Source organism: Lepisma saccharinum, chromosome 2 (assembly GCF_977018435.1).
Source record: "Lepisma saccharinum chromosome 2, izLepSacc3.1, whole genome shotgun sequence".
In the NCBI taxonomy this organism is placed as follows: Eukaryota; Metazoa; Arthropoda; class Insecta; order Zygentoma; family Lepismatidae; genus Lepisma; species Lepisma saccharinum.
The window spans coordinates 5,756,710-5,779,205 of NC_139230.1; the positions used below are offsets into that span (position 1 = coordinate 5,756,710).

Sequence of the window (22,496 nt, forward strand, 5' to 3'; positions counted from 1 at the left end):
GGGGGAGAATTCTCTGGTGATTAGGGTGATTAACATTTAGTTCCAGAAGCATATTGCAAGCTAGCCATGTATAATGTGCACTTTTTTCCAAAATTTTTGCTCCCAAAAACTGTGGTGCGTATTATGCATGAAATAATTCCGACAGCCAACATGAAACCGTACAGGGTCATTTCATGATTTTGGGACACTTGCGTTGATTTTTCATGTTTACGGAACCCTATCATGTTTTATATCATTGTATAATTGTTTCTCTCTTTTCCCCATTAGAAACCAATGTACACATTGGCACACACATTATACACATAAATATGGGTATGTAAAGATCAATGAGAACACAATATAGAATGAAAATGAAAATATTCTTTTGGGCTATCAACCAGGTGAGTTGTGGAAAAGATTCCAAGCTTTCGAGAGCTAACGTCACTCTCATCTTTAGGGATGTTAGCTCTCGAAAGCTTGGAATCTTTTCCACAACTCACCTGGTGGATAGCCCGAGAGAATCTTTTTATCGCCAGGAAAGCTTCAAATCTTACTTCATAGAATGAAAATACAGTGGACTCCTTTTAATTGGAACTCCAAGGGGCTACGAAAAAAAATCGAATTAACCAGAATATAAAAAAAGAAAACACACCAATGAAATAACACACTGTATTAAACATAAAACTGCATTAATTTGCAAACAGTACACCTTCTCTTACAACTGCTATGTTTTATCCATATCTCCATCCAGGAACAGTACACTTATTGGAATATTCGCATCACGTGATTGTTTTTCATTCCTCTTTCTACCTCTCTAAGCACCAACTTTCTTATGGAATGTTAAGCTACTGTACGCACCATGTTTCGACATTGTGACTCCTCTAAAACACACAGACAAATGACCCCTTCTGTCCGGTTATCCCCTCCCCTCTCAACTTGTTTCTGAGAAGGTGAAGGTCGCATTCCTACAAACAAAAGCTCTGGGGATTCCCGCTGCCCTCTCTTATCTGCCGTCAGCACATATGTAAACCATAAAAACAACGTTTTCAAGAAGAAAAGGGGATGAATCATCTGTTGGAATTTCTTATGTAGCAACCACTTTGGTCTTGGAAAGATTTATGTTAAATTATTGGAAACCTGACTTAAAATTATCCAAATTTAACCTTCAAAATTCAAATTAAGTAGTCATTTTTAACATTGTTTTAGATAAGGGTTTCAAGGAGAATGTGCTTTTGCTCGAATTATCCAAGTTCAAATTAAAGAGAGTGCACTGTATTTAATTCATAGAATAAAAATATTTAACTACATACGTTATAGGACTTACTACTAGAAACTGGCTCATCGTAAGGCACAAGTGTGGGGAAACATATGGAAAAAATTGACATGCACGCACATATCATTACTGGATTGCAAACAGATTGATTTATTAATACATATATGTATTGATATATTGGTGTTCTGGGCCTCCCTGATGGCACAGTGGTAGCATTGTCACCTAGTAATCAAGGAGTCCCAGGTTTGATACCCGGTGAAGCCACATAGTGATTTGGATCTCACTTTAAACTGTAAGTCCAGTCCCAGTTAGCCTTACTGTGCACAAAGTGGACTTAAACACCAACTCAATCAATTAATATTGTGTTCTAGGTGAGATTCGAACTTTGAAGTTGTGTTTATGGTTGTCTTCCTGCTGCTGTTGCCCTGAATGATGATCCCACTATCAGAGGTTCTGTACTGTACTTTGAACATTTCCTTGGAGTGGCATAGAAGTTGCAGTCTCATAGCCATCAGGAATCCATTATCAAGAGGCTGCTTCCCTTTAACTTCTTGGTTCTCCATTCAAGTTCCCAAGTAGATTGGTGACCAATGCACAATGTTCACAGATGTTCCAAGTATGTTTCGGACCTAATGTATGCAGGCAATCCACATCAGAGGCATTCAGACTCTCTTGATGCAACAATCTTCATTGCATCCTTGATTGGTGTTTCTGGGATGCCATGGAGAAGTAGGCAGTTTCTTATTCTGCTGCAGTGCTTGTTGCTGTCTATTGCTTCCTCCTGAGAGATTCCTATTGGAGAAACTGTCCATGTCTGATCGTAGCTCCCATCTTTGGTCTTTAAGCTCCTTGATTTCTTTTTGAAGGCATTCCAATATTGAACTTTTTGGATGTCTGTGAAGCCACATTTTTTTCCATGGACTAAGGTGTTCCAAAGCACTTAAGAATTAACTCCAAAAGGTGCACTCCTTGTTCAGCTGCTACTGACACCATTTTCATCCAAAGGTAGTAACACTGATGCAGGAGTTTGTGGTGACCATTAGACAAATGTGATGGTCTGGTAAATGTGGTGTTGAAAATCTTCCAGACCCTGTTTATAATCATTAGGAAGAATATCCTTTATTCTATTGTGAACAAAGGCGTTACACCATTTAAACACTTGGCATAACTTCCGCAAGTCCAGGAGAGTGTTGATCCTGTGTTTGGGTGAACAAATGAAATCTCACACAGATTATGGTTTCAAAAACTTATTTAAATAACACTGGTATTACGCCAAAGAGAACAATTTTTAAGACAAAACATCCTGACTTGTGGCTGAGCTGCACTCTCTTGTCACTCACACAGACAATGAATCCAGTCCTCATACATACGTACATACATACGAGCAATCCTTCACACAGCAGCTCACTGTAATCTAGTGAGCAACTTAATATTAAATTATAATCATATTTCAAAACTGAACATATTCCATACCTGTTCTCACCTTCCTAGTGCCTGTCATTGAGCTGTTTCTCAATTCATTACTGGCTAATGTTGCTTAATATTGCAAAGAATATATCTGTTGACAACTACGATCAGGGTGGTGTTACAAGAAGGAAAAGTGCATGGGTAAACCAATCAAAGAAAGAAAAAATGTAAATTAATAATAATACCATTGAGGATTTGTCAGTTTTTAGAAATTGTTCATGAAAGGACTTGTGCATATTTTCATTTTTAATATGGTTACTTCCTATTTCTGTAAGGTGCTTGATTATTTCTTCATGTTATTTTTGTTCTAAAGAATGCTTTGAATCCCAAAAATGGGTACAACAGCATTGCATGTCTACAAAATTATCTTTAATTATCTTGTTCTGACTCTGTCATTTAATGTTTTACTATTACTTGGCTCTCCTAAGCATTATTTTCAGAAATTGTACTCAAACAACTCACTATGCATTGTCTTGCAATTTTTAACTTGATGCTGTGAAAATTTCCTTATATCCTTAGGGCTACCATATATTACAAACAAAAAGTAGGGCACACTGTCCCAAAATGTGGGACATGATCACATTTCCAGTGTATACATAAATGCCAGACATTTCAGAAATAATTGATGGGTTAAAATAATGTATTGCAAGTAAAGTATTGAACTTACATTAATGAAACCAGTTCAGAATGTATGAAAAAATGCAAACTTTTTTTGACACCTACAAATGTGTGCACCATGGATAACATAGCACACATTGACACGATAATCTACTTGTTGCCACACTCGCATCAAAGTGGGCCTGTCTATAGGGTCTATCACTGCGATGATACACTCCCTTAGATCTGTGATATCACATGGCATCGGTGGGCAAATACCCTGTCTTTGATGAAACCCCACGAAAGGAAGTCACATGGTGTAAATTTCAGTGATCTTGGGTTCCAAAACACTGTGAGTGATGTGTGAGTGTTGCCTAGCAGAAGAAATGTGAACTCTCAGCTTAACAAAACATACACGCACAAACTATTTGCATTCCTTATTCATTCTGGACTGGTTTCATTAATCAGGGTGGTGACAGACCTGGAAAACCAGGAAAAGTTGGGGAATTTGAGGTGTCAAAAGAAGTCAGGGAAATGTCAGGGAATTTTGTCTTGATTGACTTTTTTTTATTATTATTATTATTAAGATATTGTTATGGAACTCTGGACGGGAACAGGAAATCTTGTTGCTAAGTTTCGGCCTCAACTTTTAGGCCCCTTTTATGCACAACACAACCATGGCGCCAGAAACCAGTGATGACAGGAGCAGAGAGAGAGAGAGAGATATTTTTCCGGAGAGGCAGAAAAATGTGTTAAGCCTTTAAATATTACGTGGAAAATGCATTGAATTTAATTTTTTCTTGTCTGTATGGGAGTTGTAAGGGGACAGAACTGTCAACAGATGGAGGGGATGGGAGCGGGTGGTGCCGTCCAATAGTTGTTGGACATCGTAGTAAGGCATTTTTTTGGACAAACTGAAGGAACATGGAAACAAATAGGCTCCATTGATACATACGATTTTTGTCAAATATCGCCACATGACAAAGTATCTCACTACAACATTCGACAGAAATTGCATACATGGCACTCTTATGGAATTGATTTTGGTGTCTTTGGACTGCAACATCCAACAAAAATTGCATGTATTAGACTGCAATTATGCTGCTGGAATTTATTACTCTTCTGGCTCACTTCACCTCATTTAATGTATCAGTGCTTACGAAGGTTTTCTTTCATCATCCTGACGTAATATTTTTGGTTTCACACAAGTTAACATGTTTACAATGACATTACACTATTCGTAGATATCAAGACAAACCAACAAAATGGGATATACATATATTGAATAGTATCATGAAAAAGTGAAACTAAATCTGCATTGGTGAACGTTGTAAAAATTTGGCAAGTGCATGGTCCCATCCCACCACCGTGATCAAGAAAGTGTGGGACCCTAACTCCACACCCCCGAGTTGTCTTCATGGCTTGGTGCTAAACACAGGGGAGCACTTTACTTTTACTTTCTGAAAAATCTGTTCCAACATATCAAACTGTCACGAAAATATGTAGAGCATATTGTGACCTACAATTTAAAATAATAGTTTAAAAGCACAATGGAAGTATTAAGTTTTGGTATATTTTGCAGAAAAATGTTCTAAAATGAAAACGCGAATTTTGAGAAACGTAACACTAACAAGTCAAGAAAGATAATGCCAATTTTTGGTCCCATAATATATCGGTATCTGTCACGTGAGATTGATTGATTTAAAATTTTTGGGTGTGTCGATACTTATGGTCATTATGCATCCTTCAGTATATAAGGGGAAAATTCCATTATCTAAAACTCTTACCTTAAAATTAAAAAGGGGGTATGTAAAATAACTTTCCCAAAATAACTTCCAAGATATCAAACTCTTGGGAAGAGGCGTAGACCATGTGACTTACAATTTGAAACAGTAGTTTAAAAACACCGTGAAGGTATAATTTCAGATATTTGCCAGAAAATGCGCTAATGAAAATGTGAATTGTGTGAAAAATAACACCGAATAGTAAAAAAATTAAAAAATACACCAATTTGAAAAAAAAACATCAAGGTTCTTACCGATTAGGCATAAATAAAACAAGAATATCAGTAGTAATTTATTGCATTAGTAACAGTGAGTCCTAACCTAATTTTCGACATAATCACCACCGTTGTTCTGACATTTGTCGTAGCATGTCACTAAATTTTATATGCCCATGGCATATGTGTCTGACAGCAAAGGCTGGAACTATCTCTACTGCAGGGTAGCTGTCAAATCCTTGTTCTGCCAGAAACATCTTCAGTTAAACAAAGAGATGAAAGTCTGTACATCAAGGCTAGGGCTGTATAGGGAGTGGTCCAAGATCTCACCTGAATTGATGCAAAGGGCCCGCGTGTACTCAGCCATAGGGGGTTGTGCACATTCGATTGGCCTTCTGTGAATTGTCTGCACCATCGTCTGACCATACTATCACTCACGACATCCAGCCTGCACACCTCACACGATTGCTGGTGGCTCTGTGCCAAATTCTGAGCATGCAAAAATCTGATTACTACATGTAGGCTACATTGCAGTCTGTGGGATACTGTATGAGAGCTGCAATCTTTAACCTAGAACTTTCCTAAAATGGCTGCATTACGACTGTACCAGATTACAGCTACATGCCACTTCTTCCTGCCCGCATGTGTGCGTCGCTCTCTGGCCACTAGTGATGCGTGCAGGCACCATTGGAACTTTTTTCAGGATGCCCCTCGTATATGAACTTTCAGAAGCTGTTATTAACAGTGTGTTCCTGTTTTAATGTTTGGTTAGCTAAATCAGGTACCTATACAATGCAATTCTTGCGTTAAATTTCTAATACCTACATACCCTTTTTGTCAGCAATAATGGTATAACTGCATGTTGTCAGTTTCACAGTATTTCACTTGGATATACTGTACTGAAGCAGAAATCCTATTGATAATGTAAGGAAATATCACACTTTATTTTGTACAATTCAATTGTTTCACTTATATTCACGTGTTAAGTTGTTTGCTTTACATAGAAGAGAGAAGTAGCTTTATGCATCGAAAAATGAGACTGCACTCAAGGTTCTTGCAAGCAGAGGATTCCAAACCTCAGTGGAAATATCAACATATAATACCGAGAATGGAAAAGAAGACTGATAAATTACAAAATGTATTTCTTAATCAATCACTCTTCACTCTAATCTCATTTAGTCGTAACTTTAAAAATAATCAAGTATTCTATTTTAAACTTACTGCATATGATAAAATTCTGTAATCCTTCCCTAGCTTGTGAATTGTAATAATTTTCCAAATTCACTATTTTGCAGTTTGAATTCAAATCATAGAGAATAGATAAATGAAATCAATTTCATAGAAGATAATATTGGTACTTAACAAATCCATACCTGGATCTGTATGAGTTTATTATTTCCATTAGCAAAAACTTCGATTTAGTTTAGTTTGTAATTGTCAGGGAAAAATGTAAATTTTGTCCTGGAAAACCTGGAAAAGTCAGGGAATTTCATTTCTGTTTGTTTGTAGCCACCCTGTTAATGTAAGTTCAATAGTTTACTTGTGATGAATTTTTGTAACCCCTCAATTATTTTTGAAACATCTGGTATATTGCTAAGAAAAAATGAGCTAATAATGTGAAACTGATACACTTCCAGTACAAAAATTATTTTAAATGAATACTTGAGTGAGGTGCTAATGACAAGAAACAGAGCCAGACATGTACCAAGAATAAAGGTGGACATGGAAGAGTTGAGGGTATTGGAGAGTTTCAAATATCTAGGAAGCATAATCCAGTGAAGTGAAAGAATAGATGAGGAGGTAAAGAGAAGAGGATAAATGGGTGGTGGACTCTTATCAAAGCATTCAAATATTAATATGGAACAGGGATGTCCCTATAAAATGCAAGAAAGTAATATATAACACACACTATGTAACATTAATTATGTATGGACCAGAGACTTGGACAATGACAGACAGAGACAAAAGAAAAGATGCAGGCAATGGAGATGAAATTTCTAAGGAGCATATTGGGGAAGACTAGGAGGGATAGAATAAGGAATCAGGAGATCCAACCTCATGCGCTCCATGAGGTTGTTCAGGAGTTCTAGTAGTTCTAGTGGAATGTTCTCCCATTCTTCCTTTAAGGCTATGAGGGTCAGTTTTGCAACAGGTGGACATTCATTTCAACAACATTGAAATGTGAACTGCTACTGAAAGGAACCACAGGCAAAAGACAGCATGAATCTCTCTCCATTTTGGAAGAGAAAGCATTTTTTTTTTAAAGTTTATTATTAAACCAGATACAATCTGATAAAAGTGTGATAAGTATTTACGGGATTCTATGTGGAGAGGATACTTCAACTTGAAGTTATGTCTAATCAAATGAACATTTCGACTTTTCAACTGCAAATGAAATCATGAACCTGTTCTGTTTCTGTCTATATGCTTTTCTACTCTCGGATGTTTGGCATTCTGAAGAGAACAAGTAAAGTAAGCATAATACTAAGTTTTCTCCTCCTATGACCATCCTCAGCTCGAAAGGTTGATGAAGGAGGAGCAGTAATAGACACATGACAGGAAAAAGAATAATAATTTGTATTTATAGTATGTTATTTATTCTTCTTGATCCTTCGTGAGAAGAAGTATGGATAAAGAGGGCACGAAGAGTATGCAATGATCATCATTCAAGCATAGGTTTATGCATGCAGAAATTGTGTCGGCTTGATCAATTTCTAGGGTAAGAAACCAAGATTACACTGTTTGTGTATCATTTACAATAATTGTACAAGGGCAAAGTTTAAATCAGTATGATACGGATTGTGTCTACGATTTTGTGATATTAAGTTGTCCACAATTATGAATATGTTCGGTTTGAATTTATTCTCAAAGTTCTGGCCAGACTCTGAAGAAATTGAAGACTACTTAACGAGGTTTGAACAATCTTGTTTGGCTTATAATGTTAATGAAGCCAGAAAAATATCCATACTTTTTCAGTTATGGGAGCTGAAACTTTCAAAGTACTGAAAAATATCCTTACACCTGAACCAGTTGAACGGCATACATATTTGACACTCGAGAATAATCTACTCGCAACAAGCACTTAAATGTAGTTTTGGACAGTACTTGCAGGAAGCCATTGTAGAGCAAGTACTATTGGTGTTCGGTCTGATGCCAAAAAGAAGAAATTACCCTCTGAACATACATTGACTCCATCAAAATGCCAAGATATTGTGCTTCAGATGGAATTAATTGAATGGGAAACACAAATGTTCTCACATTGTGAAAAAAAAATGTAGTCCTAACATAGTTGCATTTGCTGCGACCAAGAAACTTAAACCAGGTTTCCAGTCCTCGCAAGCACAGAAAATGAACTTCATTAATTCTCATGATAGAAGTTGTAGAAGTGCCAATGAATGCGATAGATGTCCCAGAAGACATGATCGTGGACAGTGTCCAGCAAGATACTCAATATGTTTATTTTGCAAAATGAAAGTTCATTGGCATGTAAAATGCAAGTTGAAGGGAAAAGAAGGGTGGAGTTGCGTGTAAGACAATTACAACTGATCAAATATATACGTCGAATATTAAACCTTTATACGCTATTGTTGGTGAACAAATCATACATAACGAATTTTATGGTTTGTCTTTATTACAAGTTCAAGTTAGTGGTTCTCATCTGCCACAAGATAGCCCTTGCACTATTTCATCGAACAGAGAAAATACACAAGTTCAAGATGCAACACTCACTCATTCAAAAGCAAGGAGAGTTAGTTTCAAGCCAAAATCACAAGCTGTAAATGGCACTAATGTTCTTGTGTCAGCAGAACCATGCATAGTTGATGTGTGTATTGATAAACAAATTGTACAATGTGAATTAGATACTGGATCCACAGTTACTCTGTTCAATGATAAGTGTTTGAAACAATTGTTTCCTCATTGGTGAACACGATTCACTTCACTAACGTTACGAGGTGTGAATAATGATACGTTAAAGTTGGATGGTCAAGCCTTAGTGGATTTATCATTGAATGATGTATTGTATAAATTACCAGTTATACTGTGTGAAGAAGAAGTGCGTCATCTGTTGATTGGACGTTCATGGCTCGACAGTATTCATCCAGGTTGGAGAAAATTGTTAACACAATGTAACACTGTGTTGACAAACTTGGGGTCTGGAGGGAATAATAACGCAGATACTAATACTAAAATACCGGAAAGTGAAGGTTTGAGAGCAGCTAATTTATTATCGAGCAAATATGCTAAAGTTTTTGATGGTGATCTATCAAAACCCATCACACCGTTTAAAGGTGATAATTGTAATATTTGTCAATCGGAAAGGAGGAAAGTAAGAAAAGATCCTGTGAATGAGTGGCCAGATGCTTCATGCGTGGTGGAGAGAGTAAACATAGATTACTTTTTCTTCAGAGGAAAGAAATTTCTAATTGTAGTCGATGCATTCAGTAATTGGTAAATGTATAGCCTGTTCAATCACTGGATTCAGCCGAAACCATACGTTGCATATTACAGTCTTGTTCTTACTTAGCTCTTTCAGACAATATTGAGTCAAATAATGGTCCTGTGTTCAGCAGCCCAACTTTCCAGAATTTCTGTTCACAATACGGAATAAGGCATTTAACCATACCTCCGTACCATAGCCTGAGTAACTGAATGGCCGAAAGATATTTCAACCGAGACACTGGTGGATGGTAACAGATACGACTGAGCGGGAAAGGTGAGTGGATCGCCCACCATTTCTTGGATCACGATGGGGCTGAGTAGAGAGTAAGAGACTTGACAAAACTACATATGTTCCGAATGATCCAGTCTGGGTGCAGACTCCAAAGGTAAATTCACCGAAGCATGTACCGGGAATGGTATTGTCTAGAGTTGGCAATAGCTTAATATATATAAAGTGCAATTGTTGGATGGATCAACATGAACGGTACACGTCAGGTGGCTAAGAAAATGTGAATGTGGACCAAACCTCGCATCAACAGATCTACCTGATCCAAACCTTAATCAACACCAGCAAGCAGCCTGTGGATGCAGAAGGAAGGGAAAGCGAAAACCATCCAAGTGCAGACCAGCACTTAAAACAAAAAAAGAAGACTCCAGGAGGAGATGATAGACACATGACAGGAAGAAGAAGAAGAATTTGTATTTATATCATGTTATTTATTAGTTGTCATGGTAACCATGTGTTAAATGTACGTGAATGGCTTCCAGGCTAAAGTTATGTTATTATAATTTGTTTTGTATGTCTTGTGTAAGTATAGATAAGGAATTATACACACAACAATGTTTACAAGCAGTTTAGGGTCTTTATTTCTGGCTGGACACAAACTGTTCCTCCTGCCCTTAAGGTAGTTCTAATGTCCCATAGAATCAAGGATGATGGTTTCTTCTGCTCAATTTGTCTTCCAAAAGCATGTGTTCAATGCCCAGTACCACACTAACTCTAGCAGTCCTTGATTTGTTTTATTTTACTTTGCATTTCTGCCACTTTTGGCTAATTGCAAAGATGAGGATGAAAACTGACAAGATGGAATGGATGAAGAACAATCACAGCTGAACAGAACACAACATGAACCTCAGAGAAGTTCAGATGCTAGAGCCTAGTCAGTCTGCAAAATGCAGACCACGGTGCACTACACAGTGCTGCAATTTGAAATCGGGACTGGTGCTGTAAAAAGGAAACAAGTGTTCAAAGAAAGTTACTTACTTGGGATCATTCAAAGTAAGACCCTTCTGCATCCACTCATCATTTTGCCCTGCCTACGAATGTATGGAGTGATTGCTGGAATTTGTTTTATGTAATGCTGTTTAAAATCTTCTTCTTAAAGCCTTCTTGATTGTTGATACATCATCAAAGTAGGAACCTTTAAGTGCAGCTTTCAGTTTAGGAAATAAAAAACAATCACATGGAGCCAAGTCCGATGAATAGGCAGAGTATGACAACATACAGATTCCCTTTCTATCCAAAAGTCATTCACAAGCACAGCCTTGTGACTTGGGGCATTGTCATGAAGCAGACATAAGCTGCCATCATCCCGATACTTGGGCCTCACACTTTTTATTCTTTGCATCAAACGTTTCAGAACCCCAAGATAAAATGCAGCGGTAACAGTCTGTCTGTAATTTCTGTCTTCAGTGATGATTTTCCTCACTTTCTCAACCAATTCCAGTGTTCTGACTGTCCTTGTTGCACCCGGATGCTCATAGTCTTCAATTGGTTCCCGTCTTTCACTGAAACATTTGTGCCATTCAATTACATGCATACGGGATAAACAATTGTCCCCATAAAATTTCTACAACAGGTGAAGTGTATCCATAGTAATTTTACCCAGGTGTACACAAGACGTGATTATTTTGTTTTTCTTCCACGTTGGAACCACGATGCACTTTCATGACACATGCCCACGTTCAACACCATCACTTGTTCTCACCACTTGCTTGCTTGCAGAGTGGTGCCACCTACCGAGAAAAAAATCAGTGTCGATTTCAAATTGCCTCACTGTATGTGGAAGAGGCATTGATACTTAAGTACCTTTCAAAAGGGTTGAGATTGACATCCCTCTAGTAGTCCTGTGTGGATGGGTCTTGTCATTTTTGACAAACTTAAACTTTTTTATATGAAATGTTTTACTTCTAATTGAGCAGAAGGATAAACTTATGTGTATTTTTCGTATTAAATGTTACTTTTATTCTTTTAAAATAGTGATGATGATAATGAATGATGATATGAAATTGATGGACACTCACTAAGGAACAGCCATGTTCAGGCTAGGTAGGACTCAACCACACAACATGCTTGGCAGGATGAACTTGTGCTTATACACTATGAACAGATGCATATTTAATTTGATTTCAAAATTATTTTTTTCATACATACATAAAATTAATCTCCACAAGGGGAGAATTAAGGGATATTAATAGGAAAACTTAAGAGAGAAGAAAGCCAGACCCTGTGGCCGAGTGGTTAGCACATCATGCTGCGATGCCAAGGGTCCTGGGTTCGAATCCCGCTCGGGCTTGGTTGTTTGTGAATGTCCATTCATCCATTTCATCACTCATCCCCATCTTCGCAAATTAGCCAAGATGCACAAAATGCGAAGTAAAATAAACTAAATTAATCAATCAATCAATTAAGAGAGAAGAAAATTTAAAAATATATTTTTACTATTTCTCATTTATTTATTGGCATGTTCTGGTGATATGATAATTAATTTTTTAGCCCCTGTGACAGAAAAAAATGTGTTTGATGAGGGTAAAATATTTGTAGAAGGCCTAGTATTTCTGTTAACAAATGAGATGAGTTATGAATAGAGCCCGGAAGTTCAGGCATTTATTTTCGTTAAAATAGGCAGGGAAAAAGGCATTTATAATGTGGAAAATAGGCACTAAAAATGGGAAAAAAGGCAAAATAAACTGAAAAAGGCACATTTGAAAGTCACTTACTTTTATCTATAATTTCTGGCAAAATGTTAATGAAGCATACATAAAACAAGCAAATGTAGCTGGACTCGTTTCGATAACAGCATTTTCACCTTTTAGAATATCACAAATTGTTTTCAATTGTTTCAAGTCATCATTTGCACTCACTACCCATTTGCACTTTTCCACAACAGCTGACCCCTTTTCTCCTGACACTTCCATCATCTGCTGCATAGATTCCTCGAAGATTTTCATGGATGCTACAAGAGTCTCACCTCTTTTTTCTAGCTTTGTAATTGTCTCTGGCAATGCACCATAATGTGCAAAAATAAACGACAGTTCATTCTTCAGTTCTGAATAGCACAGCAGTTTTTTTCACTTCACGAATTGAAGCCGCTTCATTTTCTGGAAGAGCATCGATCACCTCAAGGTGGTTAGCATAATATATAGCTGCTGATATCCAGGTTCCCCATCTCGTCAAGACTGGTTGCGGAGGTAAACTAAGCTCAGGTGCAACTTCCTGAAATGTTCGGGTTCGAGAGGGAGATTTCAGAAATATCTTCTTTGTGTTCGAAATCAACCTGTCCACTTCTGGGTGCAACACTCTAACTTTTTCGGCGATTCTGTGCATTGCGTGGGCTACACATGTGATATGAAGCATGTTCGGGAAGAGAATTTTCAATGCTATGGCAGCCTTCTTTATATAGGGAGCTGCATCACTGATAAAAAGTAACATGTCATCATGATGTACACCATCTGGCGAGAGCAGAAGTAGGGAACTTGAGAATAACTGAGCTATTGACGAACCATTGGCTCTCTCTAGTTGTTCTGATGCGAAAAGAAATGACTAGGATTCTCCGCATGTTGGTTCCATAGTTCATATGATGACGTTGGCTATTCAGCGTCCCATAGCATCAGTACTTTCATCTGTTTAAATCCAAACCTTCTTTCCACCAACTTCAGCACGAATTCTTTGCAGAGTTTCTTCGTAGCAGATGCTTAAATATGTTTTCCGCAGCGTAGATTCCGACGGCACCGTTTCTTTAGTGTATTTCTCCAGGAATTTCCTCAGTGACTTGTTTTCCACTTTCCAGAAAGGTATCCCTGCTTCCATGAAAGCTTTGCACAGTTCAAGAGAAAACTGAGATTGCCTGTTGGATGAAGTGCCCACTGTTGAAATTAGGGATATCTTCTTCTGTCCAACCTTTTTGGCAACTGCAGATTTATGTTTTGCTGTTGACACATGCTGAGATATAAAGTATTTTTTCTCATGGTTGAATGTTTTTTCACATATCTTGCAGAGAAGAATAGTACCATCTGTCAAAAATGTGCTTTCACCAAATTCATGCACGTAACCATGTAACTTACCACTTAATAGCACACTAAATTTTGGCATGATGACAACTACATGATCCTTTCCTTCCAAAGTGCAGAACTAAACTAAAGATAGAGAACTTGATTTTGGAATCCATGCAAAGGCCCTTGGGCATTAGTGCTGTTTCTTGTCAATAACCTCCTGACAAGGACGCTGGACGTGATGACGTAATTGTGCAGGTGTTCTGCAACAGGTTTTCAGCAGTCAATCATTCACAAGGACATGTTAACGGAAAGGCAATATCTTAACTCAGCATGAAATACTATTTTTTTTTAAACACACTTTTCTCCTTCATCAATGTTGAAACATACGTGAGTTCAATATTACTTAAATAAGGCGAAAATTATTCACATAATAAACGGAAGAAAAATAAATGCCAACAACGTTTTTTGGGAGAAAAAATAATTTATATACACATTTTTTTAAAAAAATGTTCAAATTTCATTGAAAAAAGGCAAAAAAAAAAGGCATTATAATTAAAAATAGGCAGTGGGATCCCAAATAGGCAAAATAGGCAAAATGAAAAGGCTTCTAAAACATTTGAAACAACATAAAAAACGTATATCCGGAAAAATTTTATCAATATATGCAGTAGATAAAAAGAGGCATTTTGCCAAACTTCCGGGCTCTAGTTATGAATATAGAGCAGTTGGAAGGGGCCAAATATATATTTTTTTTGTTTACACTTGATGAATGCTTATGTAAGAATTCCAGAATAAAGAATGTACTTATTTCTTTCTTTATTTACAGGAACTAGAAGCAGCTTTGATTGATGGTAGGAGTGTGCTTTTGGCTGACACGTGTGCTAGACTCTTAAGGTTTCTTACTGGAAGTACAGACATTATGTAAGTATTTAATTTAATTTTGCAAGATTTGATTTCCTACCTGTTGAAGTAGATTAGTGTTTAAAAATGAACATTTTGTTTTTGACAGTTTTATATTTTGTCTTCAGTTTTTATCGTGTAGTGTATCTCACAGATAAAAATTTATTCACATGACAGTTGCGTAGTAATTACTGACCAGAAATTAATTAAATGTGAATTTTGGATGATAGTTCAACAGGTAGATGGCAAAGTATGGACCACGTGATCTCACGTGAGATCTTGCACACAGTCTCTATAGATTATTCATATACATTGCACACCAACCCCCTTTACATCCTTTACAGATACATCTCCAACCCTGCTTTGGCCAGTCAGCATACAAACGATGATCAGTGTAGCACACACACTGGAAGAACTGTATGTCCACAACCATTCAGGGTCTGATAGTAGCACATAAGCGACACTGAAGGAGTTTTTTTCATTTTTTTAGGGTTGATATCCTACAGCATCAATCCTTTGACAAGGTGGAGCCTGGGGCACCGCAACATAATCCTCCCTGGCAACCTACATACAAAAATAGGTCTTGCCGTGGCCACCTGACGAAGTGGAGCCTGGCCACTGATAATCCTCCAGGGCAACCATTTCTAGACACCATATGATTTAACAGACTACACGCTACCCTGAAGACTGAGGCAGATTCTGCTTCCAAAACATTTGTAATTTTTTTAAAAAAATAACCATAACACAGTGGTTAAAAGTCCAAAAACCAAGAATGAATATACGTACAGTGTGTCCCAAAATTATGTTTACACTCTTCAAACTTTAATAACAGAGAAACTATTAAAGATGACTGGACTTTTGCATTTGAAGCTGCAATGTCTATGTTGAGCATGTGTGAGAGCATATTGACCTTCTTTTGTTTTTAGTCCCGTCACAGCCTACTAAGCGGTACTCTTTCATGTACACAAAATGGGAGAGGTGAGAAATTTTTCTTTTGAGAAACTTAAGAAGAGTCAAATATCCATCCAGATCTCCTGATTTAACAGTTAAATTACTACCTGTGGTGAACTGTGATGAATGCTGTGTACACCACACACCACAAAGTCAGACAGTGACTGACTTGGGACATGCAATTGAGACAACCTACTCTTCGATTCCCACCAAAACGTATCTGCTGTTTATCAATCTGTTTAGATAACACATAATGTATTCCTGACATAAACTTCTTCCATTTTGAACATTGTAATTTTGAAGGTATGTGGCACCAAAAAAAGTTTGTGCTTGCTGTTATTAGTGTTCCTGTTATTCACGTTCAAAGAGTGTAAACACTATTTTGGGACACACTGTATTACTTGGTTTAGAACTACCATATTATGTATTTTTGGAAATATAATCATCTTGGAATTCCCATGAATGAAAATTAGGAGTAATTTCTTCAATGTGTGTAGTAATCGTGGATATGGTTTCTTGGATGGAAAGAAAGGCTATTCAACTCTTGTTTACCCTTTCAGATCTGGTGCCACAGTTGTCAATAGTTGGAACTATTTTCTGTTAAAGCAGTTTTCTTTTTCTCATTGCCCACTCTTTTATCCATTTTGCTATGGCTCCAAGTACAGTTGACTGGCATTCAATGAACAAGTACAAAGTGAGAGTCATTGCCATGTTTCATGTACACAGTGTTTCAAAAAGAATCATCCGATTTCAAAGTCATTCAATTCAGTAACCATTCGCTAAAACACATTGAATAACATACTGTTAGGAAGAGGATATTTGTAAGTTTCTCATGGTTGCTGGCAGGTAGCAGTAGCATGCCCCCCCCCCCCCCCCATGTGCTCGCATCAGATTCAAGCAAGATGGCGATGTCGCAAGAAAAAGCTTTCTGTGCACTGCACTTTGAAGTGTGTGAATCTGTTACAACAGTGCAGCGTGAATTTCGGCAATTTTTTTTTTGGAGGAGGGAGGGTACATTAAAGACACTGTTTAAGTGCCTCCACTTCTGACTACTGTGGATGAACTGCGAAATCGGATCACAACAGCAGTGGCAGCAGTTACTCCACACATGCTCGCATCTGTATGGATGAATTCTTCTACTGTATGGACATATGCTGAGTGTCCAAAGGGGGTCACATTGAGCACTTATGAACATTTTTTATGTAAAAATGTATGTATAGCTGTGTATTTTAAAAGCAATTCAGAGTTCCTGGTTTGATAAATAAAAGAAATATATAGCCTTTTGAAATTGGGTGATTCTTTTTGAAACACCCTGTATACTGGAGTTTTTATATTAGCAACTGCTTTATCAAAATGGAACATATTACCACTGCATCTACTTTTAACAATTTCTTGTGCTTGTTTTACAGCAAAGTACTGCAACAAGAAGAAAATGTAGTATGTAGTGGTGGTACATTCCTACAACCATGCAAAATTTCGATGAAATCAGACTGATACTTCTTGAGTAAAAAATAATAACATTATATAAAGTGGCAGTGTTGCCAGTTTCAGGACAATGTCCGGAATTTTGCTTCTAGTATTAGTCCTATCGATGCTAGATGGACCAAATTTGGAGGGAAGCACAGCAAAAGACCACTTTATGAGGATATGTAATGCATATGCCACTTCTTTGAAGAAAAAAAACCCTGAAATTACGGGATTCGGAAATTTTGCAAAATTACAGAAAATGTTGAACTTTGGCCCTTTGCCCCACTCCCCCACACACAAAAGCATTGTTTCTATCAATGGGACACATATTACTAGTCTTTGTCTGAATTTTGAACTAAGCATAGTTGTAGGTACATAACAATATGTGCATTATGTAGTTTTATCTTAAAAATAATGAAAAAGTATTATGCAATACCTAAAAGGTAGTATTGCCAACTATTCCCATCCTAAACAAAATGAAAGAATTATAAACTTTTTGTGCCGGCCCTCGTGGTGTAGTGGTTAGCACATCGTGCTGCAATGCCAGGGGTCCCGGGGTCGAATCCCAACCTGGGAATGGAAGTTTGAAAGTGCCCATTTCATCACATCATCACTCCTTCCCATCTTCATAAATTAGCCAAAAGTGGCACAAAAAGCAAAGTAAAATAAAGCAAATCAATCAATCATAAACTTTTTGTAATCAACTTGACTTGACAGTTTGAGCAACATATTCCTAGTTATATGTAATAATGCTATTAAGATTTTAAGGTTTGTATAACTCTAGGACCAAGAATTTTGTGGCACCAAGGAGGACTAAACATGTTTATTCAATTATAATTTATGTACAATCTTGTAGTCAAAATAACTACTCCATCGATCTAGTAGTTCTAGTTCTAAGGATGTTAAATGGTCTGATTTTTCATACTTCTGGTTTTATAACACCATTAAGCCTTGTTTCCATGATTATGAAAAACTAAATATGCTGACCAAGGCAGTAATAAAGGAAAAAAAAGGCTGAAAGACAGGTTGAAACAACATAGGGATGATGTACGACTTAAGAGAGAGAGAAATGCAATATGTAAACACACGAGAGAAACAGGACATGACATAGAGTGGGATGAGACTAAGCAGATAGGAAGGGAGAAGAGAATGCTAGTGAGAAAATGGAAGGAAGCCAAGGAAATAGAGAAGAAAGGTGAAGAAGACACAATGAACTGGAATGGGGGGACTGAAGTTAAACAAAGAATGGAAGAAGATGTTAGAAAGAATGGAAAGGGCAAGAGAGAAAGAGGAGAGGAGAAGGAAGAAAAATTAAGGGAAAAGAGCGTGAGATTAAAAGTCCAACCACATTCTATATGGAAGTAATTGTGTTTAGCCTTTTAGGTGAAAGTAAAGTTGGCAAGTGAAAGTCACCTGCTAAAAAGTTCCAAACAACTTTCTAAATAGTCTGGAGGGAGTAATGTTTGTGTATATATAATGCCCTGTTTTTGTATCCTGTTACTTTTGTACTTGATACAGAGTCTGAAGAAGACCTTGCTAGAAGGTTGAAACGTTACGTTTAGTTTATGTTTTTAATAAAATAAATTACTGCCTTGGTCAGCATATTTAGTTTTTCACTTCTGGTTTGTAAAATGCAATGAAATGCAAGGTAAAATATATGTTAATACTGGCTGGCTACTCACCGGGAATTCCTTGAATTCTGGGAATTATGTGTGGATTCTGCTTGAATTTTTATCCGTAGACTTGAAAAATTGCAAATTTTAATCCAAATCCCATTCAATTTTTACATATTTATTAATACCCTGAGGCAAGTTTATCACAGTTTAGCTTTTATTTTTATTGAGAAAGGAGAAGAAATAGAAGGCTGCATCAAAAATAAAATAAAATGCTCTCAATCTGTTTGCTTTGTTAGTGTCCTTTGGAGAGAAAAATCTGTCTGACATACGGAAGATTATTGCAAGATATCTTGAAGTTGATTAGGTAAATTTGAAATTGTTATAAAATTAACAATTTTTCGTAAATTACTATATCTCATAACATTTGTGGCTTGTAATAATTCTTGAATCTTTGCTGGCAGCGAATATTGAAGAGGTTTTCTTGGGCAATCACCCAGGTTATTTCCGGAAAGACTTCAGAGCTTTCAAAAGCTAACGCCACTTTCATCTTCAGGGAATGAAGGAATTCCCTGAAGATGAGAGTGACGCTAGCTCTCGAAAGCTCGGAAGCCTTTGCAGAAATCACCTGGTTGATTGCCTGAGAAAACCTCTTCAATTTGTGGCTTGTGTTTGTAGATGCATTTCTAGTCTGAGTATGTGAAATGACAAATGTAAACTCCACACCTTAAATTAAATATGGCGGTAATACGTGAGGTTGAAATACAGAAAACATCTTGTATCCTTGAATTTTTGGAAAGATCGCCTTGAAAACCAGGAATTATACTTGACTTTTATCATGGCCCTAGAGTGACCACCCTGTATTAGAATTATTAAATAACCAAAAAGCAGTATATATTCAAGATTTGATTGAATGGCAATTGTTATTTTTTTCATAGATTTTAAACAAATATAATTTATTTGTATGTATTTTTACATAACTGAATTGCCAGTTATTTCTGCAAAACATGTACATAACATAGAACTTACTTTGCCAATACAGCTTACCTTGGTAACCCTTACACACTTTCATGACAATGGACAAAGTTGAGTCTTAATACTGGTAATCTGACATTAGTGCAATGTGCTTTATATGTAAAATATATTTCTCATAATGTGATTTTTTTTACTAACCTGGAGTATGTTGAACAGGTACAACAATTGGTAGTGCTGTTGTCATTTTTTCCATTTTTATCCTTAGAATAGAATATGGATTTTTATACAATTGGTAAAACTGTTTCCATTTTTCCATTTCTATTTTTAGATAGAGTAATTTTTTATAATATTTCAGAATAAATAACTTTGAACAACATCTGAAAACAGCTGTAGAAGAAGCAGGGAAAGCCCCACAGGTTGGTGTCCTCCTGGGAAATCAAGCGTGGAACGCCCTTGTTCCAGAGGATAAGGTATGTTTGAAAATTTTAGTGATATCTTTGAAAATTGTTGTTCAATCAATCTCTGATACAGACACACATTTTCCAACATCATTTTTACATTTCCTGAAGATGGGAGCAATGTATGCACTCAAAACATTGGAAGCTAACGCTGATTTAACCTGGCTGGTAACCCGAGAACACCTGTTTGAATCCCGTTGCCAGGAAAGCTACAATTCCTAGCATTGAATAGTTTAGTAATTTATTTTAAGTGGATTTGTTTGTCATTATTTATACATTTTTGTGTAGTGTGAAGTTTCGTTTACAAGTCCTGAAAATTTCATTGTAATTGAGCAAATGGATTTTAAGATATGTTCAATTTTGTGACATTATGCGAAAATTGCTGTTTTGGTGATTTAAAATTGCCGCCTCTCGCAGCTGCTGATGGGTATTTAACTCCTGGCTTGAAGGGTTAATGAAGTAATGTTATGAATTTGAATGTGAAATTTTGATTATATTAGATTTAAGTAAGATTATACTGTTCATGTCAAGCAGGAACTGTCATGTGATAAATATTTATATCCTTTTTATCCCCCCATTCTAACTGCACATGAATTTGAATTTCTTCTTCTTCATTGTTAGTATTTCTCACCATCCACAGTATTTTTCTCTTTAAATGTGGAGTTCCAAGCTTCAAGTTATAGAAATTGTATTAGCATTTCCGTAGTGCCATACCATGTACACATATTCAACTATTTAGTGTACTACATGTTTTACCAAGGAAATATGTTGATTTTTATTTCTTAGGTTGTGATATTGAAGTGGTTGGCCGACTATGTATTGGAAGAAAGGGGTGAGGAGTTAAAAGAACATCTGGACGGAACGTGGCGTCCTGATGACATGGTAAGGTCAGGAAGAATTGCTTATTTTGCATGATTGAAGTGCTGCATGTGTGCACTTAGTGTGACTGAAGTTGAATAACTAAATAACAAACTATAGCGATTTTTCTAAAGACTGAAGTTAACTGAATGTTCTTCCATTTTTATATGTAGGTATAAAATGTTAGCTTTAAGATGAAACATTTACCTTCTTTGTCGAGAGTAAAAATTTTATACAATTATGTATCATGAGGTGTCTTGTAGGACATCCATGTCCATTTGTCTTCTTTAAGTGGATGAAAAGGGAGAGAAGTGTTTTTGAATGTTATAGGTTGCCATAAAATTGGTAACACAAACAATTATTTTTAGAAACTGGTATATTTTTTTAAAAATGTACTGGTGTATTTAGTTACATTGAATAAATTGGATAAAGCATTATGTATTTAGTTACATTGAATAAATTGGATAAAGCATTATTTCTTCAGCATGTCTTATTTTTAATTTTTCTATTGTCATTATGATTATCATTTATTGTCTTGCCACACTAGTGTGTGCTCATTAAAACAGTTATTGAATGCAAATTGTTGTAATTTAGTTCGGAAGTTGTATTCTATACATAGAATGTAGCAGCACTGTAGTGCATTGGCACCGCAAGCAGTCAAGTTTGACTGCTTTTATAGGTAGAATATGAAAATAGTACATTAGAGACAAGCAAGTTTTAAGTTCTTCTGCAAGCTGTCTGTCACTGCATTTTTATACTTTATTTCTTATGATATTGCACTTGGTGCTGTCATTATCTTTTCTCTTTTGCCTTCTGTAACTACAGTTTGCAGCCAACCATGTAGACCTATCTGTATTATCAGCAGCACTTGTTTATTTATTAAAGGAGAGTTCTTTGTTTTCATCAATCGTGGAGTTTCTGGCTTGGTTGTATACAATTGTCTGTGGTGTTCTATTTCAGCGTGGACTATGTGCTGGGCAGGATGCCTTCAATAACGTGTACTGGTATTTGGATGGTGAGTCCCAGCAGCCTTTACCGTTCAAAGTCCTGCTTCGGTGTAGTAAATTTCCTAGGTAGTGTTAGTGCATGGGTTTTGTTTAATGCGCTCTTTTTTTGTTTTGTTATGATGAATAGAACAGTTGAAATGGTCCAATTTCAACTAGTTTGAAGCATGATTGTAGTTATAATGGGTAGTGATTTCCTAGTTGATGATGGTGCATGAGTAAGGAATGGTATGCTCATAC

General features: G+C 36.6%; 1 protein-coding gene across 2 annotated transcripts in view; it reads left to right on the forward strand.

Annotated features, from left to right (window-relative positions):
- Positions 1-22,496, forward strand: part of lgs (BCL9 domain-containing protein legless) — a 106,020-nt gene that overhangs the window by 23,791 nt on the left and 59,733 nt on the right. For both annotated transcript variants that reach the window (XM_083116987.1, XM_083116988.1), the window contains exons 3-6: positions 14,857-14,951; positions 20,292-20,406; positions 21,181-21,276; positions 22,213-22,267. In XM_083116987.1, the coding sequence (XP_082973113.1) occupies positions 14,857-14,951; positions 20,292-20,406; positions 21,181-21,276; positions 22,213-22,267 (361 nt within the window). The remainder of the gene's footprint in view (positions 1-14,856; positions 14,952-20,291; positions 20,407-21,180; positions 21,277-22,212; positions 22,268-22,496) is intronic.